Source organism: Notamacropus eugenii, chromosome 5 (assembly GCF_028372415.1).
Source record: "Notamacropus eugenii isolate mMacEug1 chromosome 5, mMacEug1.pri_v2, whole genome shotgun sequence".
NCBI lineage: Eukaryota > Metazoa > Chordata > Mammalia > Diprotodontia > Macropodidae > Notamacropus > Notamacropus eugenii.
Window position 1 is genome coordinate 333,450,744 of NC_092876.1, and position 26,241 is coordinate 333,476,984.

The window sequence follows — 26,241 nt, forward strand, 5'->3', positions numbered from 1 at the left end:
AATGTTCTTTCAGTTCTGCTCATTTTGCTCTTCATTATTTCACTTTGCTTTAAGGTTTACAAAGTATTTCACATATTATCTCATTTGACCTTCACAAAAACCCTGTAAGGTAAGTATTATTATTATCCCTATTTTCAGATGAGGGTGAAAGGGATCGCTTACTTGTCCAGGGCTATGCAGCTAGTAAGAGATTGAGGCATGAGGCATACTCAAATCCTCCTGTCTCTAAATCTAGGGTGTCACACCCTATCCCAACTAGATGTCATAAAAATTCTGTAGCAAAAGACTGGAAAGGAGTTCTAGTGGAATCCTTAGCCACTTTGTAGATCTGTGCCCATTGGCAAGTCATTTAATCTCTGTGGAGTTTTGTTTGTCTTATCTATAAAAATTAAGATAATATCTTATATGAAGGAAGAATGGTTTGAATGACATCTTTAAACTCCTTCCAGCTTTAAAAATCTATGATTCTATAACTGATGGAATATCAAAGAGGACAATTTTGAGTAACTACTAATCATTCAGGGCAGTTAAGTTGTATGTATATCTAGGGTAAGATTGTGTTCTATATCTATATGGTGAAATCACTTTATATGTGTCTTTTAAAACCTTGTGTTCTGTTTAAATGTGCTTTTAAAAGTTAAGTTCAGGAATAAATTGGTTTGGTAAAGCAGATGTTGCAGAAGCAATCTGTATCAAAGAGCAGTTTAGTACCTAATCCTGTGAGTGTGATAGTTGCTAGGGGACCATTCAGGATGTAAATTAATCAGTAAATACCTAGCAGTTAGATATCAGAAAGGAAGGGGGAAGCTTGGAACAAGTTAGTCAGGTGGACTGAAGGGAAAATTACTCTCTTCTGAGTGGAAAAAAAAAAGAGAAAGAAAATTGTGGTGTTTCCATGAGGACCAGAAGCGTCATGCTCCTGGGTTAAAAAAAAATCCTCTTCCTGTTTAGCCATGAAGAGAGATGAAGAGGCTGAGAGCAAGGAAATTGGCAAGGAAAATCGAGCCTTTCTTCTGATAAATGCTGAGCAGAGAGTTTGAGGTCTTTCACTGGAGAGAACAGCAAAGGCTGGAACAAAGCTGTCCATAAGGGTTTTTACAAACTGTGTCCTAGTGTGGCTTAAGTAACTAGAATGCCCCAGAATAAGTTATAAATAGGTACCCTACTCAAACCTGAGGGGAACGAGAAGTGATTAACAATAGATGTTAGCAAGCAAGGTGTTAAATTGTACCTAGAAGTTTGCATTTCTTTAAATCTTGCTCTAAATAGTATCTCATGTAAATATTTATGCTAATGCTCTTTAGTAAAGGCACACTGTTCATGTTTTCTTGGGCGTATAGTAAAATCTGGTTATCACCTTGTCATTCGTTGTTTTGCAGGGTATAAAGACTACCTCTCCAGAAACCCTGACTGATGTTTGCCTTCAGATCTGGAGTCTTCTGGCATGCTACTGACAGAGATCTCTTTCCCTTTTTGCTTCTTTGCTCAACATTCACATTTCAGCAAACCCTTAGGTACATATCCATGAAAAATATCAAGAACTTCCTATAATTTTAATTTAAAAGCATACATAAGCAGAAGAGAATGTGAATCTTTTTTCTCTTGGTTAACCAAGATAAATCAGGTTTTTGGATATGGCAATCATAGCCACCATCCTACTACCCATGTGGTAGCAGTTTGCCCTAATTTCTGATCTAAGAGGAATTTAATTCCATAAACATTTATTAAGTATCTATTTGCATGTAGAAAACTATGGTAAGGTACTAGATAAGATATAAAGTATAGTAAGATCTCATGGAACTTATACTCTATTGGGGGTATGTGGCATATGCACAAATAATTATAACAAATAATGTAAGTGTATATATAATTATGTAAGTGTATGTGTAATTATAACAAATGATCTAAGTGTATACAAGATATAAGAGAAATATTCAAGAAAGTTCAAAGGAGGGAGGGCATTACTAATTGGGTTGCCACTTCCATTATCCATAGAAGCTTCCATTGCATAGGTAATTTTTGGGTTGGATTTTAAAACATAGGTAGGAATTCAACAGAGCTGCAGGGTGGAGGGCTGGAAAGGGGGCAGGGAATTCCAGTTATAGAGAATAACATCTACTAGGGTACAAAGGCAGGAAAGTGGGCATAAATACTGAGAACAAAGAGTAGCCCAATTTGACTTCAGAGTAGATGATATGGAAGGGAGAAGCAAAAGGTTAGACAAGAAAGCTAGAATGGTACTAAACTGTGAGGGGCCACAGATGCCAATTAAATCCCTCAGGAATTTTAACACTCATTCTGATAACCCCTCTAATATTCTGCCAATACAATTTTTTAACCTTTTCCACATGGAAGGACCTCCTTTTTCTTGTAAGTCAGGCATTAGCATGATCATCCTTTATATATTCTTGCTTTCAAAAGTGTTGGATCATAGAGTTTGAAGTGGAAGGGAACTTTGAGGTTAATGCCATGTCAACTGACCCCCTCCCCTTCTTCTATTTTAAAGAAAAGAAACTGAGGTCTAGAAATGTTCAGCAACTTGCCCAGAGTCACACAAAAAGCAAGTGACAAAACCAAGAGTGGAACCCAAAGTCAGTGTCTTCCCACTATACCATGCTTCCTAGAAAGACCAATTTCAAACTACAATCTCTGATTAGTCTATTTCTCTCCCACTTTCTGAGTATACTACACTTGGCCTTCATCCTCACTGTTGCCATTTCTGGAATAATCCATCATCATTTCTATCATCTGGCTTTTCTGGATTTCTTTAAGACTCAAGTTAAATCCCACCCTCTGCAAGATGATTTTCTTGTGTTCCCATTCTACACTTACCCTAGTGCCTCCCCTCTGAGATTATCCCTAATTTATATTATACAACTCTTGTATGTGCAGTTATTTTCATTTCATCTCCCCCATTAGAATGAGAATCCCCTGAGGATGTTGTTGTTCAGTCATTTTTCAATCATATCTAACTCTTCTTGACCCCATTTGGCATCTTATTGGCAAAGATACTGGAGTGGTTTGTCATTTACTTTTCATTTTATAAGTAAGGAACCTGAGGTAGACAGGGTTAAGTGACTTGCTCAGGGTCACACAGCTAGTAAGTGTCTGAGGCCAGATTTGAACTCAGAAAGATGAATCTTCCTGACTTCAAACCTAGTGCTCTATTTTACTGTGCCACCTACCTTGAAGATAGGAATGATGGTTTTGCCCTCCTTTGTATCCCTAGCACAACGCATGACAAATCCTAAGCACTTAATCAATGCTTGTTGATCAACTGGCTGACTCATTTTGACAGCTGGTCTCTCAATCCTTCCTGGCTATACTTGTTTCCATAACTGTCCTTGACCTCAGTGGTCTGCCTCTTTAATGATTCCCTAGAATTTCATAGAATCCTTCATGTCCCTGACTTTCCATTATTCCCAGCCTACTAATTTACAATACTGGATGACCCTCACCATCTTTTTTCCCTTTTCCTACTACTGAACACAACTACAAAAAACATCATTAAGATGTCATTGAACATATATTTACAGTATATAACTTCATTTGGGCTCTTACTGCTTTTAGAAATTATTTTATTCCTTCCTTTTTTATTCCCTTTCTTATTCCCAACAAGTGGTTGTTCTGAATTCTTTTCTTTTTCCATAAGTTCCCTAGCCATTCCACTGTTTTACACTGACAGCAGATGACTTAGCCTCCTACTTCACTAAAAAAAAAAAATCAAATCAACCTAATGGGAGCTTGGTAAATTCACCTTTTCTATTCCTAAAAAATTCCCAGCACTATCATGCACTTTTTGGTCCCTCCCTTCAGTCTCAGAAATAGAGGGAGCCTCATTGTTTACTAAGACAAATCCCTTTGAGGATGCCCTTGATACTATCACCTGCTCCAATTCTCATCTCCTCTTTCTCATGTATCTTCATAGTCTCCCATCTGCCTGCAAACAACCATATTCAATTCTCTCAAATCCTAAAGGAAAAAAAATAAAGCCAAAGTAGCTATTAAAATGGTCAAGGTGGGTGGTAATAAAAGCCTGTCCTGGATTGACAATGGTGGGAACAGAGGAAGAAAGAAACAGGTGTGAGAGATAATTGTCTGAGCAGTAAAATAGATAAGATTCAGTAACTTGATTTGCTATGAAAGACATGGGATAGAGAGAGTCAAATATAAAATAAACAAATAAGGAAATTCATGAATAAATAAATGATCAGTGGGAGGCTGATCTTGCAAACCCAAATGTATACAATGACAGCAAACATCCCACCCTGAAGGGCCCAGTGAGCTTTGCTCTTTTCCATAGTCTAGGAGTTTACTCTTAACCAGAACCAGCTGTCATGCAACTGCATGCCATTGGTCATGAGGGAGAACCAGGCATGTGTGTTTCAATGCAAACTCAGCTGAAACAACTCAAAATGTATACCATTATAAATACATGTGCATCATCCATATATCTTTACATGATTGCTGACCATATTTAATTCTGACCTAATGGAATGATAAATCAGAGAAATCAGAGGATTAAAAAAAGGAAGAATAAAGAGATGCTCATTTTCCTAGGATCCTAGGTCCAGGATTTAAAGGCTGAAGTTTTTCATCAGAGAAAGGGAAGAGCATTGGACTAAGTTATAAGAAAGGGAAACGAGGCGGCTAGATAGAGCACCAGCCCTGAAGTCAGGAAGATTCCTCCTCCTGAGTTCAAATCCAACCTCAGACACTTCCTAGCAAGCCACTTAACCCTGTTTGCCTCAGTTTCCTCATCTGTAACATGAGCTATAGAAGGAAATGGCAAACCACTCCAGTTTCTGCCAAGAAAACCCCAAATGGGGTTATGGAGAGGTGGACATCACTGAAATGAATGAACAACAAGGAGAAGTTATAAGAGCCAGGTTCCAGTCCCAGCTCTTCACCCCTTACGTACTACAAGTCAAGCAACATATTACTACCTCCCACCACCCTCTGCAAACTAGGCTAGCTTTTTTTTTCTCAAAATGTATTAAAATCATTCTCGTGTCCTGACTGACTCTGAAGACTAATAGCACAGGTTGTTGACATCATTTCCTAAGCACCTAAGCTCAAAACAAAATAGCCTGAAAAGCTCTAGGTGCTTTCTGATGCTTGAGTGTTGGACCACTATGGGCAACTCTGAGGCAGGGAGTTTGGCTTAGTTGAATCAGCTCAGGGCACACCATTGTGGAATATACTTTTCTGACTATACCTAAGCAAATCTCTCTTCATGAACTTTTGAATGAGCTATATGCATTCATTCTGGTGAATGAACCTAGATCAGGCTCAAGACAGGACAACTTGGAAAAAATCACTCAATATTTTTGAACCTTAGTTTCTTCATCTATATGAAGATAATACCTGCCCTGACAACATGACTGGCCTTATGGTTCTCTTTTGAGGATGGATCTGGCAAACTGCTGAATGGGCTTTATAATAGTAAAATATTAATAGGAGAGCCACCTCCTTCCCCTTTCCCCTCTCCACGTGCTTTCTGCATTTCACCATAGACCAGCCACTACCTAATGGCACTAAATCAGAATTTTTCCAACTAGCTTAGAAGAGATTGTTCTACCCTGCCACTCTGGATGCTGGGTACAATCAAATCTCAGTTACCCTTAGTAACAGCATAGATAAAATCCTGCTGGGATTACAACCACAGGCAACAAGGCACAGATAATTTCAAAACCTCATTTTAAGCCAAGCACTTCAGCCTCCTTCTCCATGACACCTTGTAACTGGGAGGAAGACAAACAGTCCTTTGCCCAGCTTTGAGTCTCTGTCACTCCTGCTCTTTACCCAGTATTAGGATGCAAAAAAACAGCAGAGAAAAGGGGGAAATCAAGAGGGAGGAGAGCAGCAAGGAACCTGGGCAATTCATACACCAGATATTCAGTGCCTGAATCTCAGCGAGTTGTCCATATAGAATCCCACTGCTGCAATCTAATTAAATGACCCCTAAACACTCTGTAATGACTCTTCTGCTCCAACTACTTTACTGAAACTGTTTCTTCCAGTGTCCCAAAAAACCTTTTGTTTGTCCTACACATTAGACTTCTCTGCCACACTAAACACTCCTGGCCTCTGCTTCTCGAAACATTTTCCACCCTTGAATTTGACAATGAGACACCACCTTGGTTCACTCTTACCTCTCTGGCCATGCATTTGTCACTTTCATTGATTTCTCTTTATATGTTCTTACCCCCTAAATATGGACTTTCATCAAGGTTCAATCCCGATCCCCCAATTCTTTACTCTCTGTGTCAGAAAAAGATCCCTTCCAGCTGAAAACTCTATTTTTCCATGATCTCATCACTCCCCTGCTTCAGTTACTAGTAGGTCATAATTGACTCTGACCTTTCTGCTGAGCTCCAGTGGTGTATCTTTACCTACCTGCTGGACATTTCCACTTGGATATCCTGCCCTCATTTCAAAATCAACATGGTAGAATCTAAACTAATCAGCAACCCCTTCACCCAAACCAGCTCCCCTCCTGATTTCACAATTTTTATTAACAGCATCCCCATTCTTTCAATCAGTTGGAATCAATACCTCAGAGTCATCCTTCACTTTTTCCTCTCTATAGCTCTCTGAATCTAATCAGTCACTAAAATCTGCCTTCTTTTATCTAGTCTAGTCCCTTCAATCCATCTCCACTTTCCCACAACTAATGCTTGTACCATAATCTCATATGTGGATTATTACAGTAGCCACCAAACTTTCCTTACCCTTTCTTCAATTTCTTTTCCTCCCCAATTCATTCTCTTTATTATTTCTAGAATAACAAGTGTTCATCATTTCATTACTCTGTTGGAGAATCTTCAACAACATCCCATTGTCTAGAAAATTACTTCTAAACTTCTTATCTTAGTATGATAAGTGTATGGAATACACCCATACACCCTCCTCAATAATTGCATAGGGCACAGACTTCTGGACTGAATCGATAGATCAGAGATATGTACCAGGTGTGAACAAGAACTGGTCATATCTATTGAATCAATCAAAGGCATTTTATTAAATTCAAAGGAGTAGAATACTTCCTAGCTGTAGAGGGAGATGTGATAACATTACACAGGAGGTGTGTTGAGATGGGTTGAGGATATTCAGTCATACCCTGTGGATTCTGGATAAAACAGTTCAGAACTTGGGCATTCCCATGTTGAAAGAAGAGAGGAGAAAGCAGATCTAGCCAAGCCCCTAAAAGGGAATCTCTTGAGAGGTGGGAAGGAGGAAAATCTCAGTCTCCCACATTCCCCTTGATGGGGGAAGAACTTTGTGAATTTTAAAACTTAGCTCATACCTACCATCCAAGCAACATACATTTTTAAGCATTTATAACAGACAGAATACTCTGTGACAAACTGGGGAAAATATGAAGTTTAGGAGTTTGATGAAACAAAACTCAAATAACTTCAAAACACACTACATTTATAAGTTTGCTATAGAGTTACAAATAAAGTGCTACTACCATTTCGAAGAAGAGCCCAGAAGACCCATCCACCATCAATCATTGTGCCCTCTGCTTGGGTACCCCCTACCCCACAGCCCCAGCTCCCTTTTTATGTGTCATTTTTTTTTCCATTAGAAGGATCCTTGAGGATAGGAGCTGTCTTTTTTTTTTATTCTTTCCCCAAAATTTAGCATAGAGCCTGACATACAGTGAACATTTTATAAATGCTAATTGGCTAACTGACTTTCCCTCCACCTGCTTTCCTATAGAAATACTTCCTCTGTAGTCAGATTGCTTTTATCATCAATTTTCACCTTGTCTCCTCATCTTTGTTGACATCATGTATTCCCTACCTTCATTTAGGAAATTCTTAACCTTGGGTCTGCAGATCCTCAATGGGTGCCTGAATAGGTTTCAGGAGTCCATGCACACAGATGAAAATAAAATTCATCCTTAGCTTCACTAACCTTTAATTAAAATTTAGTATTTCCCTCAATTTTATATATAGGCTAAAAGGGCCAGGGTCTCTTTGTGTCCTGGGCCATCTCCAGGTGTCCTAATGAATATCTAGCCACCTGACCCAGATGGCTCTGTAGGAGAAAGTGAGGCTGGTGGCCTTGCACAGCCCTCCCTCAGATAGATAGATAGATAGATAGATAGATAGATAGATAGATAGATAGATAGATAGATAGATAGATAGATAGATAGATAGATGAGTAGATAGATAGATAGATAGATAGACATAGAATATATATTACATATACGGATATATAAAGCTTTATTGTATCCTAAGAAGAAATCCATAGACTTTACCTTTTTCTACCAAAGGAATCCATCACACACACACACACACACACACACACACACACACACACACAGTGAAGAACCTGGCCAGATTTTCCCCATACTTTTGAGGGAATCTCAAGTCCCTTTTCCTTCATGAAGTAGCTTCCCCAAAGGTAAGAGAACAAAAAGGAAAGTCAGTATAGGAAGGAATGAAGGCTGAAGGGACCTCAGCTGAAAATATTCAGGAATGGCCTGAGTGGGAATTTGGAGTCTTAGCACACATGGCAGTCTAGGAAGCAATAGAGTGATGCTCTAGTTGTGTCTTCTCCACTCTTTGGTAATTCCCCACCCTAAGTATGTGTCAGTAAGATGTGAACAATAACTGTGTCCATTTGCTATGCACCAAAATAGGGAGCATGGGAGATCTCCTGTGACCTTGTTTCAGAAAGAGCACCTCTTAAAGTGCATTGTGTGCAGTAGGTGATTCATAAGTATCTGTTTATTGATGATCTAATATTTTATTTCTATTGATTTCTCTAGTACAGGGGTACAATTTATATTGATTTCTCTAGTATTAGAACCTGTGGCTCAGTTCTGCTATATACCCCTATGACTTTGGGTAAGGCACATCTCTGGACCTCAGTTCCTTCCCCTCTGTAAAAGTGAAAGTGTATTTGACTAAGATGTCCTCCCAAAGTCCTTTCCAGATCTGTCTATGATCCTAAGATTCCCTCCGCCATATTCCTCACCAGTCTAGCATAGTAGCTAAAAGGAAAGACAAGGAAAGTTTATGTTGGTTTTGGGTTTTTTCTTCTTCAACATACCGTCCATGGCCCCATCTCACGAGAAGCTAACAGCCACAGGCAGGGAGGGTCTAAAGCACAGAATTAGCAGCAGTCGCAGCAGGGTGAATTTGAAACAAGCTTCAGGGAAGTCCAGCCAGAGCAGAAACAAACAAACCCCAACCAGCACCCTCAGCAGCTGTGGGAAGGCTGAGAAGTTCAAAGGGTCTGCCTTGATGTGCTAGTAAAATACTAAGAGAAAAGCAAAAGTGCAATTAACTGAGGCTAGGCTGCTGCTCACAGAGAAGTCCCTTGTTGAAGGAACTTGCAGTGATTCCACATTCCTCTCATTTCTTCCCATGTCCAAAAACACTTCCCTGGGGGGTCTTTTCCAGTGAAGTCAGGAAGCTGTTGGGTTTTTCTCCCCCACTCTACACCCCGTCAGACGTCCTTCCAAGCTCACAGCTGACTTTAAATCCTCACATCCTCCTCTGAGCTCCGCTGCTGACAATAGGATCTTAGGGAGACCAATCCACGCAGGGGCAGTACCAGCCAGAGCAGAGAGGATGATGGAGGCAGGGGCTGGGTGTTGGAGAGAAACATCCTCGAGTGGACACAGGTAATTTGACTCTTTCAAACACCACAAATGTTAGCCAGACCTAAGAAAAACCTCAGAGGCCCTTCCAGGGCATGAATATGCATAGATAGACCACCACCGCACAGGAGACTTGTGTCCAAACTACACTGCTAGCTATGGAAGGCAGCCAAAGAGAACTGATAGCAGCCAACAGGTGGCCTGGAGGAGCGCAAAGACCACTGGGCCCAGGTTCAGGTACCCTAATGCTGGCCCTGAGGTCAGCATCTGAGCTCGGAGGAGGATGTGAGGATGGAAAGTCAGCTGTAAGCTTGGATGGACATCTGAGGGGGTGTGGAGTGGGAGAGAGAAACCCAACAGCTTCCTGCTTCTGATACTTACTGTGTGACCTGGAGCAGGTCAAGGAAGCCTTCTGGGTTTTACTTTCCTCATCTGTAAAATTAACACCTCCACTACTGACCTCACAAGGCTGCTGTGGGGAAAATGCGCAACATAAATGGGAATTATGGGGAGTGGTCCTGTATTTGGTGGAGTTGTTGGGTTCAGTTTGATTTCTTTTTTGGTTTGGTTTGGGTCTAGACCCACGATTTCATGGGTTTAGGAGATTTCCAGAGAAGATGTTCCCTCCAGTGATGCAGATGGAGACCTGATGCAGGCTTAGAGACACATGAGGGGGCACAGAAAGGATGAGTGAGTTGTCCAGGGTCACACAGCCAATATGCATCCAAGACTCCTGGCAATTCACTCACCCTGTCAGCGCCCTGTCCCAAATAACTCTCTACAATTAGAAATTACAGAGAAGTTGCTGAACCACATTGAGAGAGGAAATTCCTCACTGAGAGCTGACTTTGACAGAAGCTCACAACAATAATAATTGATGTTTTATGTTGTTATATGAATAACATGTAATAACAATGATTATTTATAGGGTTATTTAAGGTTTGCAAAGCATTGTATGTACATTATATCAATTGATCTTTGCAACATCAATGTCAGGTAGACACTGTCAGGTAGACAGTGTCAAGTAGACATTTTATAGTTAAGGAAATAGTCCTTACACTGGTTAAGTGACTTTCCCAAATCACACAGCTAGTAAATATGTAAGTTATTACCCACCTGGCCACCCTGCCTTTCCTCATATGGAAGTGGGAGACACTGTATAAATAAGATAAAGCATATGATTAGAAAATGGAGAAAGACAGAGAAGGTATAGAAAGTAGGGTGGGATTATATAGAGGGGCTGCATGAATGTGAATTTGTGAGTTATGTAGACTTTCTCAGCATGTAGCTAAAATAACCCGTGTGTGGTCCACATTAATAAATGTTTGCTGAATGAATAAAAATTGTGTAAATGAACCCAGTCCTCAAACTTAGAAACTGCTGTTCCAGCAAAATGGAGCATCAAAAGCACTGGATGCATCCTCAGAAGAGTTGCATTTAAATATACACTAGGTATAGTTCTTGGGCAAATTATTCAATCTTTCTAGCCCTGGTTTTCTCATCTGTAGAATGGGAATAACAATCTGCTTGACTCACTGGGTTGTCTGCGGACCAAATGAGTCAGAATATGCAAAATATATATGCGTTATTCTTTATTATTATCCTTTTCCAGGCTTGTTGGATTATCTAAGCTCTTTTCTTGCTTCTCCTTCTTGTTGATTACCTTTTGACAGTTTTGCTACCTTTTTATCACCTCCAACAAGGAAAAAGGAAAGGAGGTGAGAGGAGATCAAATTCAAATCTGTCATGGTGGAAACTTATTGCCAGTGATAGCAAAGGGGGTTGGACCAGGAACCGGGAAAATAGTGGAGGGGACCAAGCCCAAGCTACTGGCAAGATTAAAAATGGGGAATTATTGGAAAATTTCATTTCTCCAAGCTGGTCCTGCCTCCCATGACAATGAATCATGGGGAGCTGATAGCAATTGAAAATGGAAATCACTTTCTTTCTCAAAGTAGCAATGAAAGGTGGTCTGCCTGAGCTAAGGGTTTCGATTCAGCTGAAAGAAACAATCCCATCAGCTTTGGAGGAAGATGAGAAAGGTGCTAAGTTCTTTTCTCACCTTTCTCTTTAAGTGAGACAGAGACATAAACAGAGAACAGAGCAATATCTGAAACCTCCAAACATCAAGTAAGCCTATTCATACCAAAACCTTTTTCTGTCTTTTAAAAATCCTACATGATGATCTTCTATGTTACCTGCCTCAGGGGCAGCATGTACTACAGTCTCAGTACTCACTACAGCAAGGTATTGGTAAGACTCTAGTGTTACCAGGAGGAAGAAAAATAGCATCATCCCTGCCCTTGAGAAGCTTACTTTCTGCTGGGCAAAATTCCACTTTGGGGCAAAATTCTCATTTTGATTGTACCCAGCACCTTGAATATGTCTTTACAGTTGATTTCTGGGTTCAGGTTTTTGGAAGAATGAGTTCCCAAGGTTATAAGAGAGGAAAAGCAAGAGGAATAAAGTGCTTGGGTTATCTAATCATAAATAACTAATCTCAAAAGCAGAACCAAGAAAATAATGGATGACTTTTCAAAGGGTTTCTTTATGACAGGGGCAAGAAAGACAGAGACAAAGAGACCAAGATATAGAAAAGAAACAGGCAGAGAGAGACAGAGACACAGAGAGAAAGGGATGGAAAAGGAGAAAGACAAAAGAAGACAGAGAGAGACAGAGATGAGAAAAAAGAATAAAAATTCATATTGTTTTAAAGAAAATTCTGAAAGATTTAAGAGATCTGATCTGTATAATGACCCACCATCATCCTAAGCGACTATTGATGATCCATGCTACCCACCTCTTGAGAGAGAGGTGATGGTCACAAGACGCAGAAAGAGGCATATGTTGTCAGATCAGGTCAATGGGGGAATCTGTTTGCTAGAGTATGCCCACTTCTTTTATGGGTTTTCTTTGTGTGTGTGTGTATGTGTGTGTGTGGTGTGAGTGTGTGTGTGTTATGGGGGAAGGTGAAGGGGAGAGAGGGAGAAAAGTAAATATTCTTAATTGAAAAAATATATACATATATACATGCATGCACACACATATATATAATGTATGGATGGATACATGTGTGCATATATGAATAAGTGTGTATACATGTGTGTATATATATAAATATGTGTGTGTGTATTGAAAGCATGGAAAAAGTCAGATTTTAGGAATGAATAATTTCCAAGCTTGGGGGGCCTGGCATCACTCAGAAAGCAAGCAAATTTTTGCTTAGTGCATATCCTATGTATGATCATCACCTCTACCATCCTAACAACACAACACATTTTCAGGGAGTTTTCAGGTTTAATATTTTCCCTGTCACCCAAGTTCAGTTCCTTCTCACCCCTCACCTGGACTATTGATTGCCTTGACCTTTTTCCTGGTCTCTCTGCTTCCTATCCCCCACCCTACTACCTCTAATTCATCCTCCACACAGCTGCCAAGATAATCTTCCTAAGATCCAGGTCTGCAAATGGCACTTCCCCCTGCTTAAGAAGCTACAGCAATTCCCTCTTGCCTCCGGGTTAAAATACAAAGTCTTTGCTAGGTATTTAAAGTCCTTCCCAGTCGAGGGCCAGTCTACCTTTCCAGATTTCCTTCACATCTCTTCTCTTGATGAGCTCTCTGTGGCAGCCACACTGACCTATCGGCTGTGCCCTTAGCATTGCACTCTCCTCCTTCCTGCCTTTTCACAGGATGTCCCCCGTGCCCAGAATGTGCTCTCTTCCTCACCTCCTCCAAAATATTCAGCTTTCTTTAAGTCTTAACTGAGGTCACACCTCTGCTGTGTCACCTTTCCTGCTCCTCTGACTGCCAGTCAGTCAATAAGCATTCATTATGCTCCTGTATACCTTTATCTTTGTAAATATGGTATCCCTCCCTGTAGACTGTACGTTATTTAAGTGGCTGAATGTTACACCTTTGTTTCTGTATCTTTAGTGAGTGGCATATAGTAGATACTTAAGAAATGCTTGTTGATTGGTTGCTGAATTGAACAGAATTATGGCCATTTTATAGCTAAGAAGTAAAGTGGTTTGCCCAAGGTCCTGTAGGTGGCTAAGCTAATACCAAACCCAAGTTTTCTAACCTCAAATTCAAATCTCTTTTAGGTATTTATAAACCTAAATGCTCTGGAAGATATTCTGGCTTCCATCCTCCTTAAGTTCCTGGTCATCCAACCAGTCATCCCATGACTATCAGTATCACCATGAGACAAATAGGGGCAGCTAGGTGGTGCAGTGGATGGGGCACTGGGCTTGGAATCAGGAAGACTCATCTTCCTGAGTTCAAATCTGGCCTCAGATACTTACTGACTGTATGACCATAGGCAAGTCACTTAATCTCCTATGTCTCAGTTTTTTCATCTGTAAAATGAGCTGGAGAAAGAAATGGCAAATTTTTCCAGTATCTTTGCCAAGAAAACCCCAAAAGGAGTCATGGAGAGTCAGGCATGACTAAACAATAATACTTCATGAACCTTGGACATTTAGCTTGTCCATTAGGCCTAAACTTAGCAAGTTTCTTATTCTACCTAGAAGTTTATAGCAGTTCTGCAGGTAATCAAGAGGAACTCATGCACATTTCTACTGTTCTACTTTTACATGCACAAGTATGGCTGTTGCCCAAGAAGCCCCTACATTGTAGGAAGGGTCCTCAAAAGAGGGACTGTCTTTATAAGAGAAGTGCCTGTTTTATAATTACCAAAGTGTGAAGTGATTCTTTTTGATGTCTATGCTGGGGTGTTTGGAATACATAATGCACAGCATTGCTTATGTGCAATAAAATTGGAGATGTTTCTCAATACAAATTCTATAAGCTCACGAAGTTATACCATACTTCTAGTATAACCCTCTACCTCCGGAGACAGCTGTATCAAAACTAGCACAGATAGTAGTTGACTCTAAGCAAACATCCTCAGAGAAGATTCTATGATCTCTGGTCCTTTGAACTTCCCATTCTACTTAACTTCTCTCTCTTCTCCTTCTCTGTCTCTCTGTCTCTCTGTCTGTCTGTCTCTCTCTGTCTCTCTGTCTCTGTCTCTGTCTCTCTCTCTCTCTCTCTCTCTCTCCCTCCCTCCCTCCCTCTCCCTCTCCCTTTCCCTCTCCTCTTCTCTGTGTGTGTCTCTCTCTCCCTCCCTCTCTTTCTTTCTATGTCTCTGTCTCTCTCTCTGTATCTGTCTGTCTCTCTGTCTCTATCTCTCCCCTTAGCTTAAAGAAGTCATTTAAGATGTCTATCAACCAATCAACATGCATTTATTAAGCACCCATCATATTAATGCAGTCCAGGCCAAACTAGGTCCTCTAAGATTTCATTGACAAAAAAAACCAAAGATCTAATCTTTCTCCATGAAGCAAATGGCCCAGATTGCCCGAGACCCCTTCAAATAAATTTTACAAAAATCAGACAAGAAGGCCTCTCTTTTAGTGTTCATTTGGATTGAGCCAGCTGACAGAGTATAGCCTAGAAATTTTTCATGAAGAATTTTTCTTTTAAATAAGAAATCTCTCCCAGGATATTACTGTATTATTGTAGTAATTTCCTCACACAGCCAGTCATTCTAATGCTGCTGTTTCTTCACCACATTTGGGGGAGAAGAAAATCTGATTGAAATATTCAGGTCACTTAAGTGGCTTATACAGAACAGGGACACAAAAATGAAGCCATCTAAGGAAAAGTCAATCTTGGGATTCAGGTGCAAGGATGCACGCATTCAAGACTATGGAAATCAAAATGAGAATTTACTCAAAACTTTCTGACACAAAATAAACTAATGGACTCGTCAGGTGATAGGAGGAAATAATTCTGTAAAATAACCACCCAAAAGCCAGCAGCAGGTACAGCCACCTCCTGATGATTCAGCTTATACACTTGGCATATTGTACAGTCTCTCCACTTCTTCCCTTTGTCTCTCCATTCCTTGGTCTTCCCTTGCGCCATTTCTCTGCTCAACTTCTACGAAGGCACTGACAGAGGCAGATATTAGGAGAGAAGATTCTACTCCATCTTTGCAGGGGAGAAAGGTCAGTGGATGGGAAAAGGTGGAAGGTTTTGGTCAAAATTCTACATTTGGGCTATCTTTGTGTTTCAATTCTCTTGCTATCTCTGTCTAGCACAGGAGTGGTGGACCTGAGGCCTCAAGGCCACATGTGGCCATTGAGGTCCTTGTGTGTGGCCTTTTGACTCTGTCCAAGTTTTATAGAACAAATCATCTTCTTAAGCGGATTTGTTCTGTGAAGTTTGGTTTCAGTCAAAGGGCTGCACTTGAGGACCAAGAGGACCACATGTGACCCTGAGGCTGCAAGTTCCCCACCCCTGGCCTACAACATGGTCCTCTGTCTCAGGTTCTAACAACTGAGGGGGCACCATAGGCATGCAAAGAGCATCAAGCATTATCATTGGCCCTTCCCCTGAGGGAGAGTTGGCTCAAAAGAAAGGAAAAGGCCAATGGTAATGATCACCCTAGGGAGGGCCACTGCACCCTGGCATACCTAGCTTAAACTCTATGCATGACTATGGTGGGCATACTTTCAACCCTTCATGCCACTCCAGGTTGAAATTTTCTAGGGTCTCATGACATTCACGCCTCTCTCCTTGAGTCTATCTTCCCACTGGATACATTGCCCCCAGGGTACCACCGCCTGGCATGTGGACTCATCTAGTATTAGAAAAGATGATCAGCAGTAAAACAGAGGGAGGTGGCTGCCTCTACTGTGCCCTCAGTTAACTCAGCCTTATCCTCTATAGCTCCCATCAGCCTTTGTTCTCTCTTTCCACTTAACCCTCTAGAATCTTCCTTTATTGTTAATAAATTTTATTTCTTCCTAGAGCTCTTCTTTTGACATTGCTTCTACCTTCTGGTATTCATTGAAAGGTAGCTTTCTCTTAAAGGTGGCATATCTCTCTTGGTACAGTCTCTCACAATCTCTGATACACAAGGTCTCAGGAGGAAGATGCTATGCTCCTTGATGCTCACAGTAGAATCACTCCCCCCACCCCCCGCCACCATCACTCAGCAACCAGCGTTACCCTTTCAACTTCATCCTTCTTTACTCCATCCTATCCAACTCTTAGTGGCTATCACTCCTCCCTAATTAGTTTAGGACCTGACTCATTAGAGGCAGCTGAGTGACCCAGTAGATAAAGCACCAAGTATGGAGTTATGATAAGTTCAAACCTTACCTCCAACACTTCCTAGCTATGTAACCTTGGGCAAGTCATTTCACTCTGTTTGCCTCAAGTTTTTCTTCTGTAAAATAAGCTGGCAAAGGAAATGGCAAACCATTCTAGTATCTGCCAAGAAAACTCCAAATGGGGTCCTGAAGAATTGGACTGAAAAGAACTGAACAACAGCAACAGCATCCAGCTCATTGTCTTCTTTTTCGCCCCATTCTTTGCTCCCATTGGAATACAATGGCCTCCCATTTCCTAAACATCCTCAACTCAATTCCCATGACAAATGTCTCCAATTTACCTCAGTCATACCCAGGGGTAGTCATACCTTAAATCCCTCTTACACAACTGAAGTTGCCTAAAGTTCTGGAATTTTTTAGCTATAGTAAGAGAGAAACAGAGACAGAGCAATAGATAGAGACAGAAAGAGACAGAGACAGAGAGATTCCCACAAAGATACAGGAAAAGGACTGGACCTATGCTTTTATTAATATAGGAAACTCCCAGAAGAGGAAACTCCTTCTACTAATGTAGGTTAACACCTTCTCTGCAAGTTATAGTCTCAAAGAGGTGCCTGGTGCAGAGGGATCAAACACTCCAGCCATATGGAGCCTTCAACACTCCTCAGTACAGTTCAAAATGTAATTTTGTTGTGGTAGGTGTTGTTGATAATGATGTTCAGTTGTTTTCAGGTATGTCTGACTCCCCATGACCCCATTTGGGGTTTTCGTGGCAAAAGTACTAGAGTGGTTGGACATTTCCTTCTCCAGAACATTTTACAGATGAGAAAACTGAAGCAAACAGGGGGAAGTGACTTACCCAGGGTCACACAGCTACTAAGTGTCTGAAGTCAGATTTGAACTCAGAAAAATGAATCTTCTTGACTCCAGATCTGGCACTCAATCCACTGTGCCACCTAGATGCCCATAAAATGAAACTGGGAAATATTTAACAAAACATAAATACAATAAAACACATGTAATGTTGTTATATGGTTTTCTAAGTCAATATACAGCCACCAGGGATCCTAATGTATGGATTACTGACCCCCTTTTGGATCTGAGTTTAACATCACTAGCCTAGAGCACCGAAAGGTTAAATGAGTTGCCCAGAGTCACAGAGGCACCAAGTTGGGGCTTGAACCCAAGTATTCTTGAGTCTAAGACCATCACTCTCTCCATATTGCAGTAATGGATAACATGTCCATCGATAACTAAGACCCGCCCAGACTGAGTCCAGCTACTCCTTCTTGGGGACATACTCAAAATATCTTAGGTTCTCAAACGATATTTTCCTCCTTCCCATTCAAAACTGCCATCCCACTGGGCTCAAACTAGAAAAATGTTTCCAATGGACCAATGTTACCAAGATTACATTTAATAATATAATTCTCCTTTTCATTTCTGTGACATCTTTTCTAAAATGCTTCAAGCAACTTCACATATAGTATCTCCTCTATTCCTATATCAATCTCATGACGAGATTAGGAGCAGTCAGCATGAGGCTATCTATGTAGGGAAAGGGAGACACAGGTAGATTGGGTCATTTTCCGAAAGCTACAAATCTAGGAAGCAACATGGCTAAGACTAGCTAACCAGTCTCCTGAATCTCAGTCCATTCAATCTTCTTTATTCTTAACTATACTGTTCGTCACTTCATCACCAGCCAATGTCTATTAAACTCCTTATGGATGCTAATGGAAGAAAGTCCAGGACTGGTCAGCTGTGGCTCCTTTTCCTTTCTGTGATTATATCAGAGACAGAAAACAATCACTAGAAAATTTCCCACATCAAAGCAAAAGGTCTGCAAGGGTATGTCACCTTCCCTGATACCACGTCTCCCTTTTGGACCCTATTCATTTTTATTGAATTTTTTGGCTGAAATGGTTGAAAAAATGATCTTGCTAAGTCAGAGTCCCAAGTCCTTATATCCATTATGCAATGATCATCATGGCATTTAATATTTATTAAGCCCAAGGTGCCTGGATAATGACAAAGATAGATTTAGCAAATTGAAGCTCAGTTGCTGTACATACATTTGGAGTGCAGACAGTCTTGGATCAGAATCCAAGGTTGACAGCATTACTGCCTGACATCAGGAGTATGGGCCAGGAGATCCCAGAATGGACGCACAGATGGCATTGGACTTGACACAGAGGAATTCATAGGTATGCTCTTTTAAAGACCAACCACTGCCACCAAAAAAAAAAAAAAAAAAAACCAACATGGGAAAGCCTAAAATTCCCTCTTAGATAATCTTAGACAACCTTACCTTTATATATTGGAAAAAAACAAAGAAAGACCTTTGCCCTTATCTTCTATTCTGGTATCAGAATGACTTGGGCACCCATATTCTTCTACACAAAGTTAGTCTGAGGTCCATTGTCCCGCAAGAGGAGTTTACAGGATTGTAGCTATACAGCTAGAAAGTATTTTAGAGGCCTTTAAGTCTAACTTTCTTATTTTTCAATTGGGGAAACTGAGGCACATAAAAGTTAAGTGGCTTGCCCAGGGTCACCTGGATAATAGTATCTGAGGTGAGAGGTGAATCTAAGTGTTCCTGACTCCAAATACAATGTCCTATCTATTAGCAGAGATGAGCCCTGATGACTATAGGTCTCCCTTTCCTATTCTTAACATACAGCTCTACCTCAGTGAGTCCTGGGGTGGCTCACTAGGGCTCCTCAAACCAGGCAGTTATATCTTTGCTCCCCCAAACAAAGGTGGCAACCCAGCATCTATTTGTTGTGCTCAGTGGAGTATGAAGGGCCAGAGGGATCATCATATTAAGGATTCATCTTTGTGCCTATGTTGCCTGAGTCTTGTCAGAACCAGCATGAATCTTGATATCTGCCTCAGAAATCTGCCCCTCAGCACGCTGAGTGACAGGGGTCCTACCCTGGCGGTCAGCAGTCTGCCTAGGTAAAATATGAAGGTCTTTGGTGAGTTACCTAAAAGTAGACAGTTTTCATGTGGGGACAGGGGGGCAAAGGTGGAAGAGGAAGGGATAGGAAAGATGTGGAAAAGGCTTCTCTGGCTTTATTGCTGCCAGTGGGGGGGTGGGTAGAGGGCAGGGCATGAACTCACTCCTCTGGTGCTGCCCAATTATAGAAGGAAGCCCCTGCAAACCAGAGCTGTAAATGTTGCAGAGAAACCACCCAGGCAGAGATGTCCTGATCCAGGGCACTCATCCAGAAAGACAGGCATCTGAATTCTGAGAGGCCCACGATAATCCCCTTCTTCTCAGTGACTGAATGCCCCTTTATGCTAGCAGGTCACCCACTAGATCCCAAAGGATCTTTCAAATACCTTTTCCTTTAGGATCAAGTACTTGCTTAGCAAATGACTCAAAGACTGGGATGGGCTTACACATGTAGGATTGTCTGACTGAGTTGTGAGAAGGGTACTGGTACCCCTTCAAGTGGAAACACTGAAGTAAGGAGCATAGCATCCTCCAAGGGCCAGATCTGGGAGGAGGAGGGGGAGAGAGAGCGAGAGAGAGAGAGAGAGAGAGAGAGAGAGAGAGAGAGGAGCTAGCAGCCTTATCCCCTTGCCTGCTCTCTAATCAACAAAAGGAATCTTTGACAATAGACTAAAATGAAATGAAATTTCATTCATGCTGAAATAGGCCTTGCCTTCCCTCTCTTCCCTGAAATGGCAAGGATATATGGAAATGGGAAGGTGAGAGAGGGAGAAAGTGGGAATATCAGATTAACATTCAAATACTTCCTTCCCAACCAACCCTGATAATTCCCTCCCCTTGGACCCTGAATGCCAAAGCAGTCCACTCCATCAGAATAGCTGAACTCTGTCTCTGCTCTAGCCTACTGGGGGTGGAAATGGGGAGGAGAAGGGAGGCTCAGACGACCTTTCCCTCCCTCTGCCTGCTTCCTCCCAGGCGCTCACAGCTCTGGTGGAACAGGCTCTTCCTCAGGCTTCCTTTTGCCCCCGCTAAGTCCCTAGACTGGTAATTATCCTTTGTGACTGGCTCTTGCTTAGGATCCGCTTTCCTCTGTGGGTATTGAGGCATTAGGCCAGTCATTTGAGCTGTTTGCCCAGGGGTTATCACCAACCTTACCTACAGAATTCCCAGGACAAAACCTAACCATAAAGAGAGACAGAGAAATAGTGGCTGAAAAACAGTGGCTACATCCCTCACACATCAGTGCTACATGGAAAGGAGCTGTTGTTTGGAATTCTTATTGATTCCCTTTTCTGATAATTATGCCACTCTCAACACAACCAAATGACTCTGGCAGGAGACTTCAATCCAGTTAGATTGGTGAAGCTGCGTATGTGTAGATAGGGTGGGAAAGCAAACCTGCCGGGCAGCAGGGAAATAACTGAATGGTTTTTACTATCTGCCATGCTAGAGATGGAGCTGTTTTAATATTCTGCTGAATGTGTTGTTTCATTTAACTCTTGATGGTAAGGTTTCTACGACAGAGTACAAGCTACTACCTATTAGATAAGCTCTGGGCAATTGGCAAAGTTTTAGGTGGCAGGCCTGAGAGGGTAGGAGGTGGAGTATCAGGAAGTGGAGGCAAGATTCTTGCCAGGGGATCAGGCTAAACCTAAGCCAAGTGACTTATACTTAAAGACTCCAGTTTCTGAATTCCAGGCACCTGGGCTTTTGGAACATGAACAAGGAAAAAGCAATGAGAAAAAAAAAATGTATCTACACCAAGAGAAAAGAGGATTTCAATGAAAACCGCTAGAGATGAGTTTTCCAAAATAATTTCTCTTGCAAAATAATATCTCCCAGTAAGCATCAGAGGCTCAAATACTCAAGTTCATTTCCTTTATTAATGATAAAATGTCAAATTTGTCCCCCCTCCAAAGATCAACACTCCAACACATGCAAAGAACAAAACTATGATGAAGCCAAAAGGGCGTTTTTTTTTCTGAAAAGAACTTCTCTAGTTATGTTATACAGCCAACCCACCCCTCCCCACCAAGACACCGGCAGCATTCAGAAACAGATATAAAGACAGACCACCAATAAGGATAATTATAAGTGATTGACATCTGAAGCTGGAGGAAAAGCCAAATCTCCCGTCTCAAAATTAGAAATACATATATCATTTTGGTTTCCTGACCCTATCTTAGGACACCGTTAAGGACCCCTTTACCATTCCCCTTTTTTTTTTTTAAATTACAATAGATACACCCCCCCCCAAGTAGGTTTCCATTCTCTGAGCTTCCAGCCACTTCTCCCTCTGCTTACCGCAGGCAGCATATGTCTCCCTTGCATCCAGCAAATTTTAATAAAGAACCCCTACAAAGACCACCAGCTGGGGAGATGAAGAAAGAGAACAACAAAAAAAAAATCGCGTTCTGAAAAAAAAGCAAAGGCTTTCTCTCCACTAATCTGCTCCCCCACCAACAATGAAAGCAGAGATTTGAAAGGATGTTGCTGTAGTTCTCATCAAAAGGAAAAAAGATTCTTAGTTGTTACTACATCACCCAAAGTATCACTATTAAGTAGAAGAATCAGGGCTTTACAAGGGAGGGGAGGGAAGAGAAGTGGGTGTAGTTGGCTCAAAAGACCTGGTACCTTTCTTGTTACTTTCAACTCAGGTGCTTGTGTCACAATTTCACAAGAAATAGACACAGATTGCAAGGCTTCCTTTCAACCCAAGGCTTAGCCTAGCAGCCTCATCATTTATTTTTCACCAGTCAAATGAAAACCTATTTCATGTTACCAGGAGCTGGACCGGGAACTTATAAATCCGAGCCCAGACAAATGAATGGGAGTGAATCTGTGAGCTGGATTGGATTCAGAAACACTAGATAAGTGGACCCATTTTTATAGTTAAAAAGAGCTTTCGAAAGTTCTTGAGGAGGCTGTTGCTTCTCTCCCTTCTACTAAACTGAATCGCCTTTCTCTGTGAATGGAAGAACTTCTCCTTCCCCAGAACCGAATTCAGTCCATCCAGAATGTTGGACATATAATCAGCTAGGCTCTTTAGACAACCTACAGAAGTCCAAAGCATATTTCATCTGGAAAGAATATTGGGAAGGGGAGAGGAGAGCAGAGGTTTCCCAGAGGATTCAGACACACGTAGGAAACACAGGCAAGAATTTTTTTGTTCAATCTCAATATCCAAGTTAAATACACTTCAAGCAGCTCTCTTCACTTTAAAAAAAAAATAGTCCAGAGGTTATTGCCTGTGCCAAACGAGATGCTGACAAAAGTCCCCTCAGCTGAGATGACTTTCTTTTTCTGGGCAGAAGGAAATAGCTGTGTATGTTTAGACAGGTCTCAAAATGCCTCCTCTTCCCCCATTTGAAATGCCTTACCGAGCTGTTTGCTCATCTTACATTACACTAACACGAGAAAAAGGAGCTACTGCTAGTTTCCTTTAAGCGTGCAGAAGACAAGAAGCTCCTAAAATTCACATTCCTCTAAATACAGATTTTCTCCCTGAGGAGCTCCCCCACCACTGTAAGCCCCAGACAATCTAACATGCCTGCTGCCTTGGCGAACCACTGAGCGAAGGGCGAGACATCCCTCCTCGACCCAACAGGCAGTTTGTACAACTCTCAGCTCCCAGGAATCTGTTTCTGCCAGTCCCACTCTGGGCTACCTGCTGCTACCTAAATCCACAGGCAGAGGGGCATCACACATTCACTTCCCATCCACGACAGAAAGTCAGGAAAGGAAAGCCTCTCTCTTGCTTCTCGTAGCCTCCTAGCTTCGCTAAAGGAAGCTAAGCTATCTCTCTAGCTTTAGCAGGAGAGGAGATACAACAAATCGGAGACAAGAAAGAAAAAGGCTAAATGAAACATAAATGGGATTTGGGAAGGGGGAGAGATGCAAAGGAAGGGAAGAAGGAAAAAAGGAAAGAGGCAAGGAAGACAGACAGGGGTAGGGGAAGGAGGTGGAAAAAAGGAGATAAAGAACAAGGGAGAGAAAGAGATACATCGCGGTTGCGAATCTCCGAGAGCTGAATTACAGCGCATCTCTTGTTCACATCTCTACTCAAAAGCATCCCGTTCTCCCCAGAAACCACTCTTCCCCTTCTCCAAGATCGTAGTTTGTGGAATGTAAAGCGAGTACTGCAATGCAGCTCAGTGTCTTCTCCCAGAATGGAGCAGAGTTAAGCGACGGTGTGTAGGGGAATGAGGGAGTGGAGAAAGGGAGAAGAAGACTAAGGGGTTTGGGGGGTGGAGGGAAGGGAGGCTGTGGGGGAGCCGCCTGAGGCAGACCACTCTCCATCTGCCTGGTTAAAAAAAAATCAAAATAAATAATCAAAATAGCGTTTCTTTCTTCCATTCAAAGATCGAAATCATATCAATCCACTCGAGTAGCCCAGTCCCTTCTATTTCACAGGGAAATCAAAATCCTGGGAGCCCCCACCTAAGCCGGCTCCCTTTACCAAAAGGAGAGGGAAAGGACATGCAATTTATATGCCACCGTAAAATAAATCCAGTTACAAAACTTGCTGTTTTTTTTTTCTTTTTGCCTTTTTTCTTTGAGGGGTGGGGGAAATATTTTACCTTCCATTGCTGCAACTGCAGATGCCAAGAGGAAAAGCATTAAAGAATCCAGTGCCATCGTAGGTGTCCCCCCAAAACTGGTTCAGAAGCAAGAGTGGTTGAAATTAACTACTTCCCCGGTTGGCACTATTTATTTTCTGTCTTGTTGCTTTTGTGTTTTGTATCCGTTAGCACTCCGCTCCGGACAGCGGTCCCCGGTATTCCGTGTGAATATGTGGGCGTTTGGGTGTGTGTGAATGTGTGTGTGTGTGAAGATGTGTGTGTGTGCGTGCGTGCGTGTGGAGGCGAGTCCTGGCGCGGGTGGGTGTGTGTGTGTGCATGTGTTTATATGCGTGTATGTGTGTGTGCGTGCGTGTGTGGATGGGTGGGTGTGTGCTTGCGTGCGTGTGTGTGAGAGCGAGCTGAGAGAGAGAATGAGTCTGTATTTTAGTGTAACATTTCGAGCTACAGTAAAGAGAAGGGAGAGATCGGACTCAGCCACTGAGACTGCGGGAGGGGGAAGAGGGAGAGGGATCCCACTCCCCCAACCATCGGCTCTCTCCCCACCCCCGACACCTCCTGTCCAATCAAGGAACCAAACCTGCAAAATTCCCTCGTCCAATCAGAGATGAGCACCTCCTTACACTAGCATTGTTAGTTTAAGAAAAACTTTTGCATGGAAGGATGGTGGAGGATGCAATGGAAATCCATCAGGAGGGAAACGCGCTCCTCCTAGTGGTGTCCCCGCAGCAATGCGCCTGATGACCAGCAGTTCTACGCCAGACCCATTGCTGAGACAGCAATAGGTGCTATTTGGGTCACCATTCTTCCTAAGGTTTAATGATTTTTGTTTCACGTCATTAGATCTGTCTTTACTTTCAATATTCCCTCGTTCCCCCCCTGCTTAGGAGGTGGTGAAGCTGTGAAACAGGAGCTACTTTGGAGTAAGGAAACTTGAATTGAAATACAACTCTGATACCTATAGCCTTGGGCAAGTCTCTATCTCTAGACCTCAGTTTCCTCATTTGTAAAAGGAGAAAGTTGGACAAGAAGGCCTTTAAGGTCCGTTCTAGCTCGAAATCTATGAATTTCCATTGTATGCTTCATCTTACACGGATCACACATCCTCTTCCAGTGTCAGCCCTGTCTTTTTTTTTTTCCTATTTTTACATGAGATTTCATGAATGTTCTTGATGTAGCAGAGCTGTATTTGGGGCTTTGGGGCAGTTAGGTAGCACAGAGGCCTGGGACTTGGAATCAGGAAGACCTAAATTCAGATCTGGCCTCATATACTTCCTAGATGTGTGACTCTGAGCAAGTCACTTAACCCTGTTTGCCTCCATTTCTTCACCTGTAAAATGAGCTGAAGAAGGAAATGGCATACCACTCCAGTATCCTTTGCCAAGAAAATCCCAAAAAGGGGTCACAAAGAGTAGACATGACTGGAAAAGACGAAAGGATAAATTGGAATCTTTAGAATAAACATTGAGGCAATGACCGAAAAGAAATTTTTCAACAATGCCAATTGAATTTCCTTGGAAGGCGGTCTGGCATAGTGATGATAATCATAGACTTAGGAGTCAGGGAGGTCTAGGTTTAAGTCTCACCTCTGACACATACTGGCTGCGTAACCTTGGGCAAGTCACCTGAGCTTTTAATGCCCTCAGACAACCAAGACTGTAAATTGAAGACCAAAACCAAATCTGAGTTGATAGGACTTTCTTCAATAGTGACCATCCTTCTCAACTCTTACTCCTAATTTCCTTGACTTCCTTCAAATGCCACAATAAATCTTTCCTAGTTTTTGTCCTTCCCACCCCACCAGCAACTGTTAGTCCTTCTCTTCTGAAATTGCCTTCCACCCACTCTGCATAAATCTTGAATTATACCTAGTTATTTACCTGTTGTCTTCTCCATTAGAATGAAAGCTCCTTGAAGAGAGGAACTGATTTTTCCTACTTTTCTTTGTATCCC

At 41.8% G+C, this 26,241-nt stretch overlaps 1 protein-coding gene across 5 annotated transcripts in view; it reads right to left on the reverse strand.

Annotated features, from left to right (window-relative positions):
• EPHB1 (EPH receptor B1) overlaps positions 1-24,829 on the reverse strand; it is a 700,554-nt gene extending 675,725 nt beyond the window's left edge. For 2 of the 5 annotated variants that reach the window (XM_072613592.1, XM_072613594.1), the window contains exon 1: positions 24,289-24,829. In XM_072613592.1, the coding sequence (XP_072469693.1) occupies positions 24,289-24,346 (58 nt within the window). In that variant the 5' untranslated portion in view covers positions 24,347-24,829. The remainder of the gene's footprint in view (positions 1-24,288) is intronic. The other 3 variants (XM_072613596.1, XM_072613591.1, XM_072613595.1) reach the window with 2 other exon arrangements.
• Positions 24,830-26,241: the final 1,412 nt, after the last annotated feature.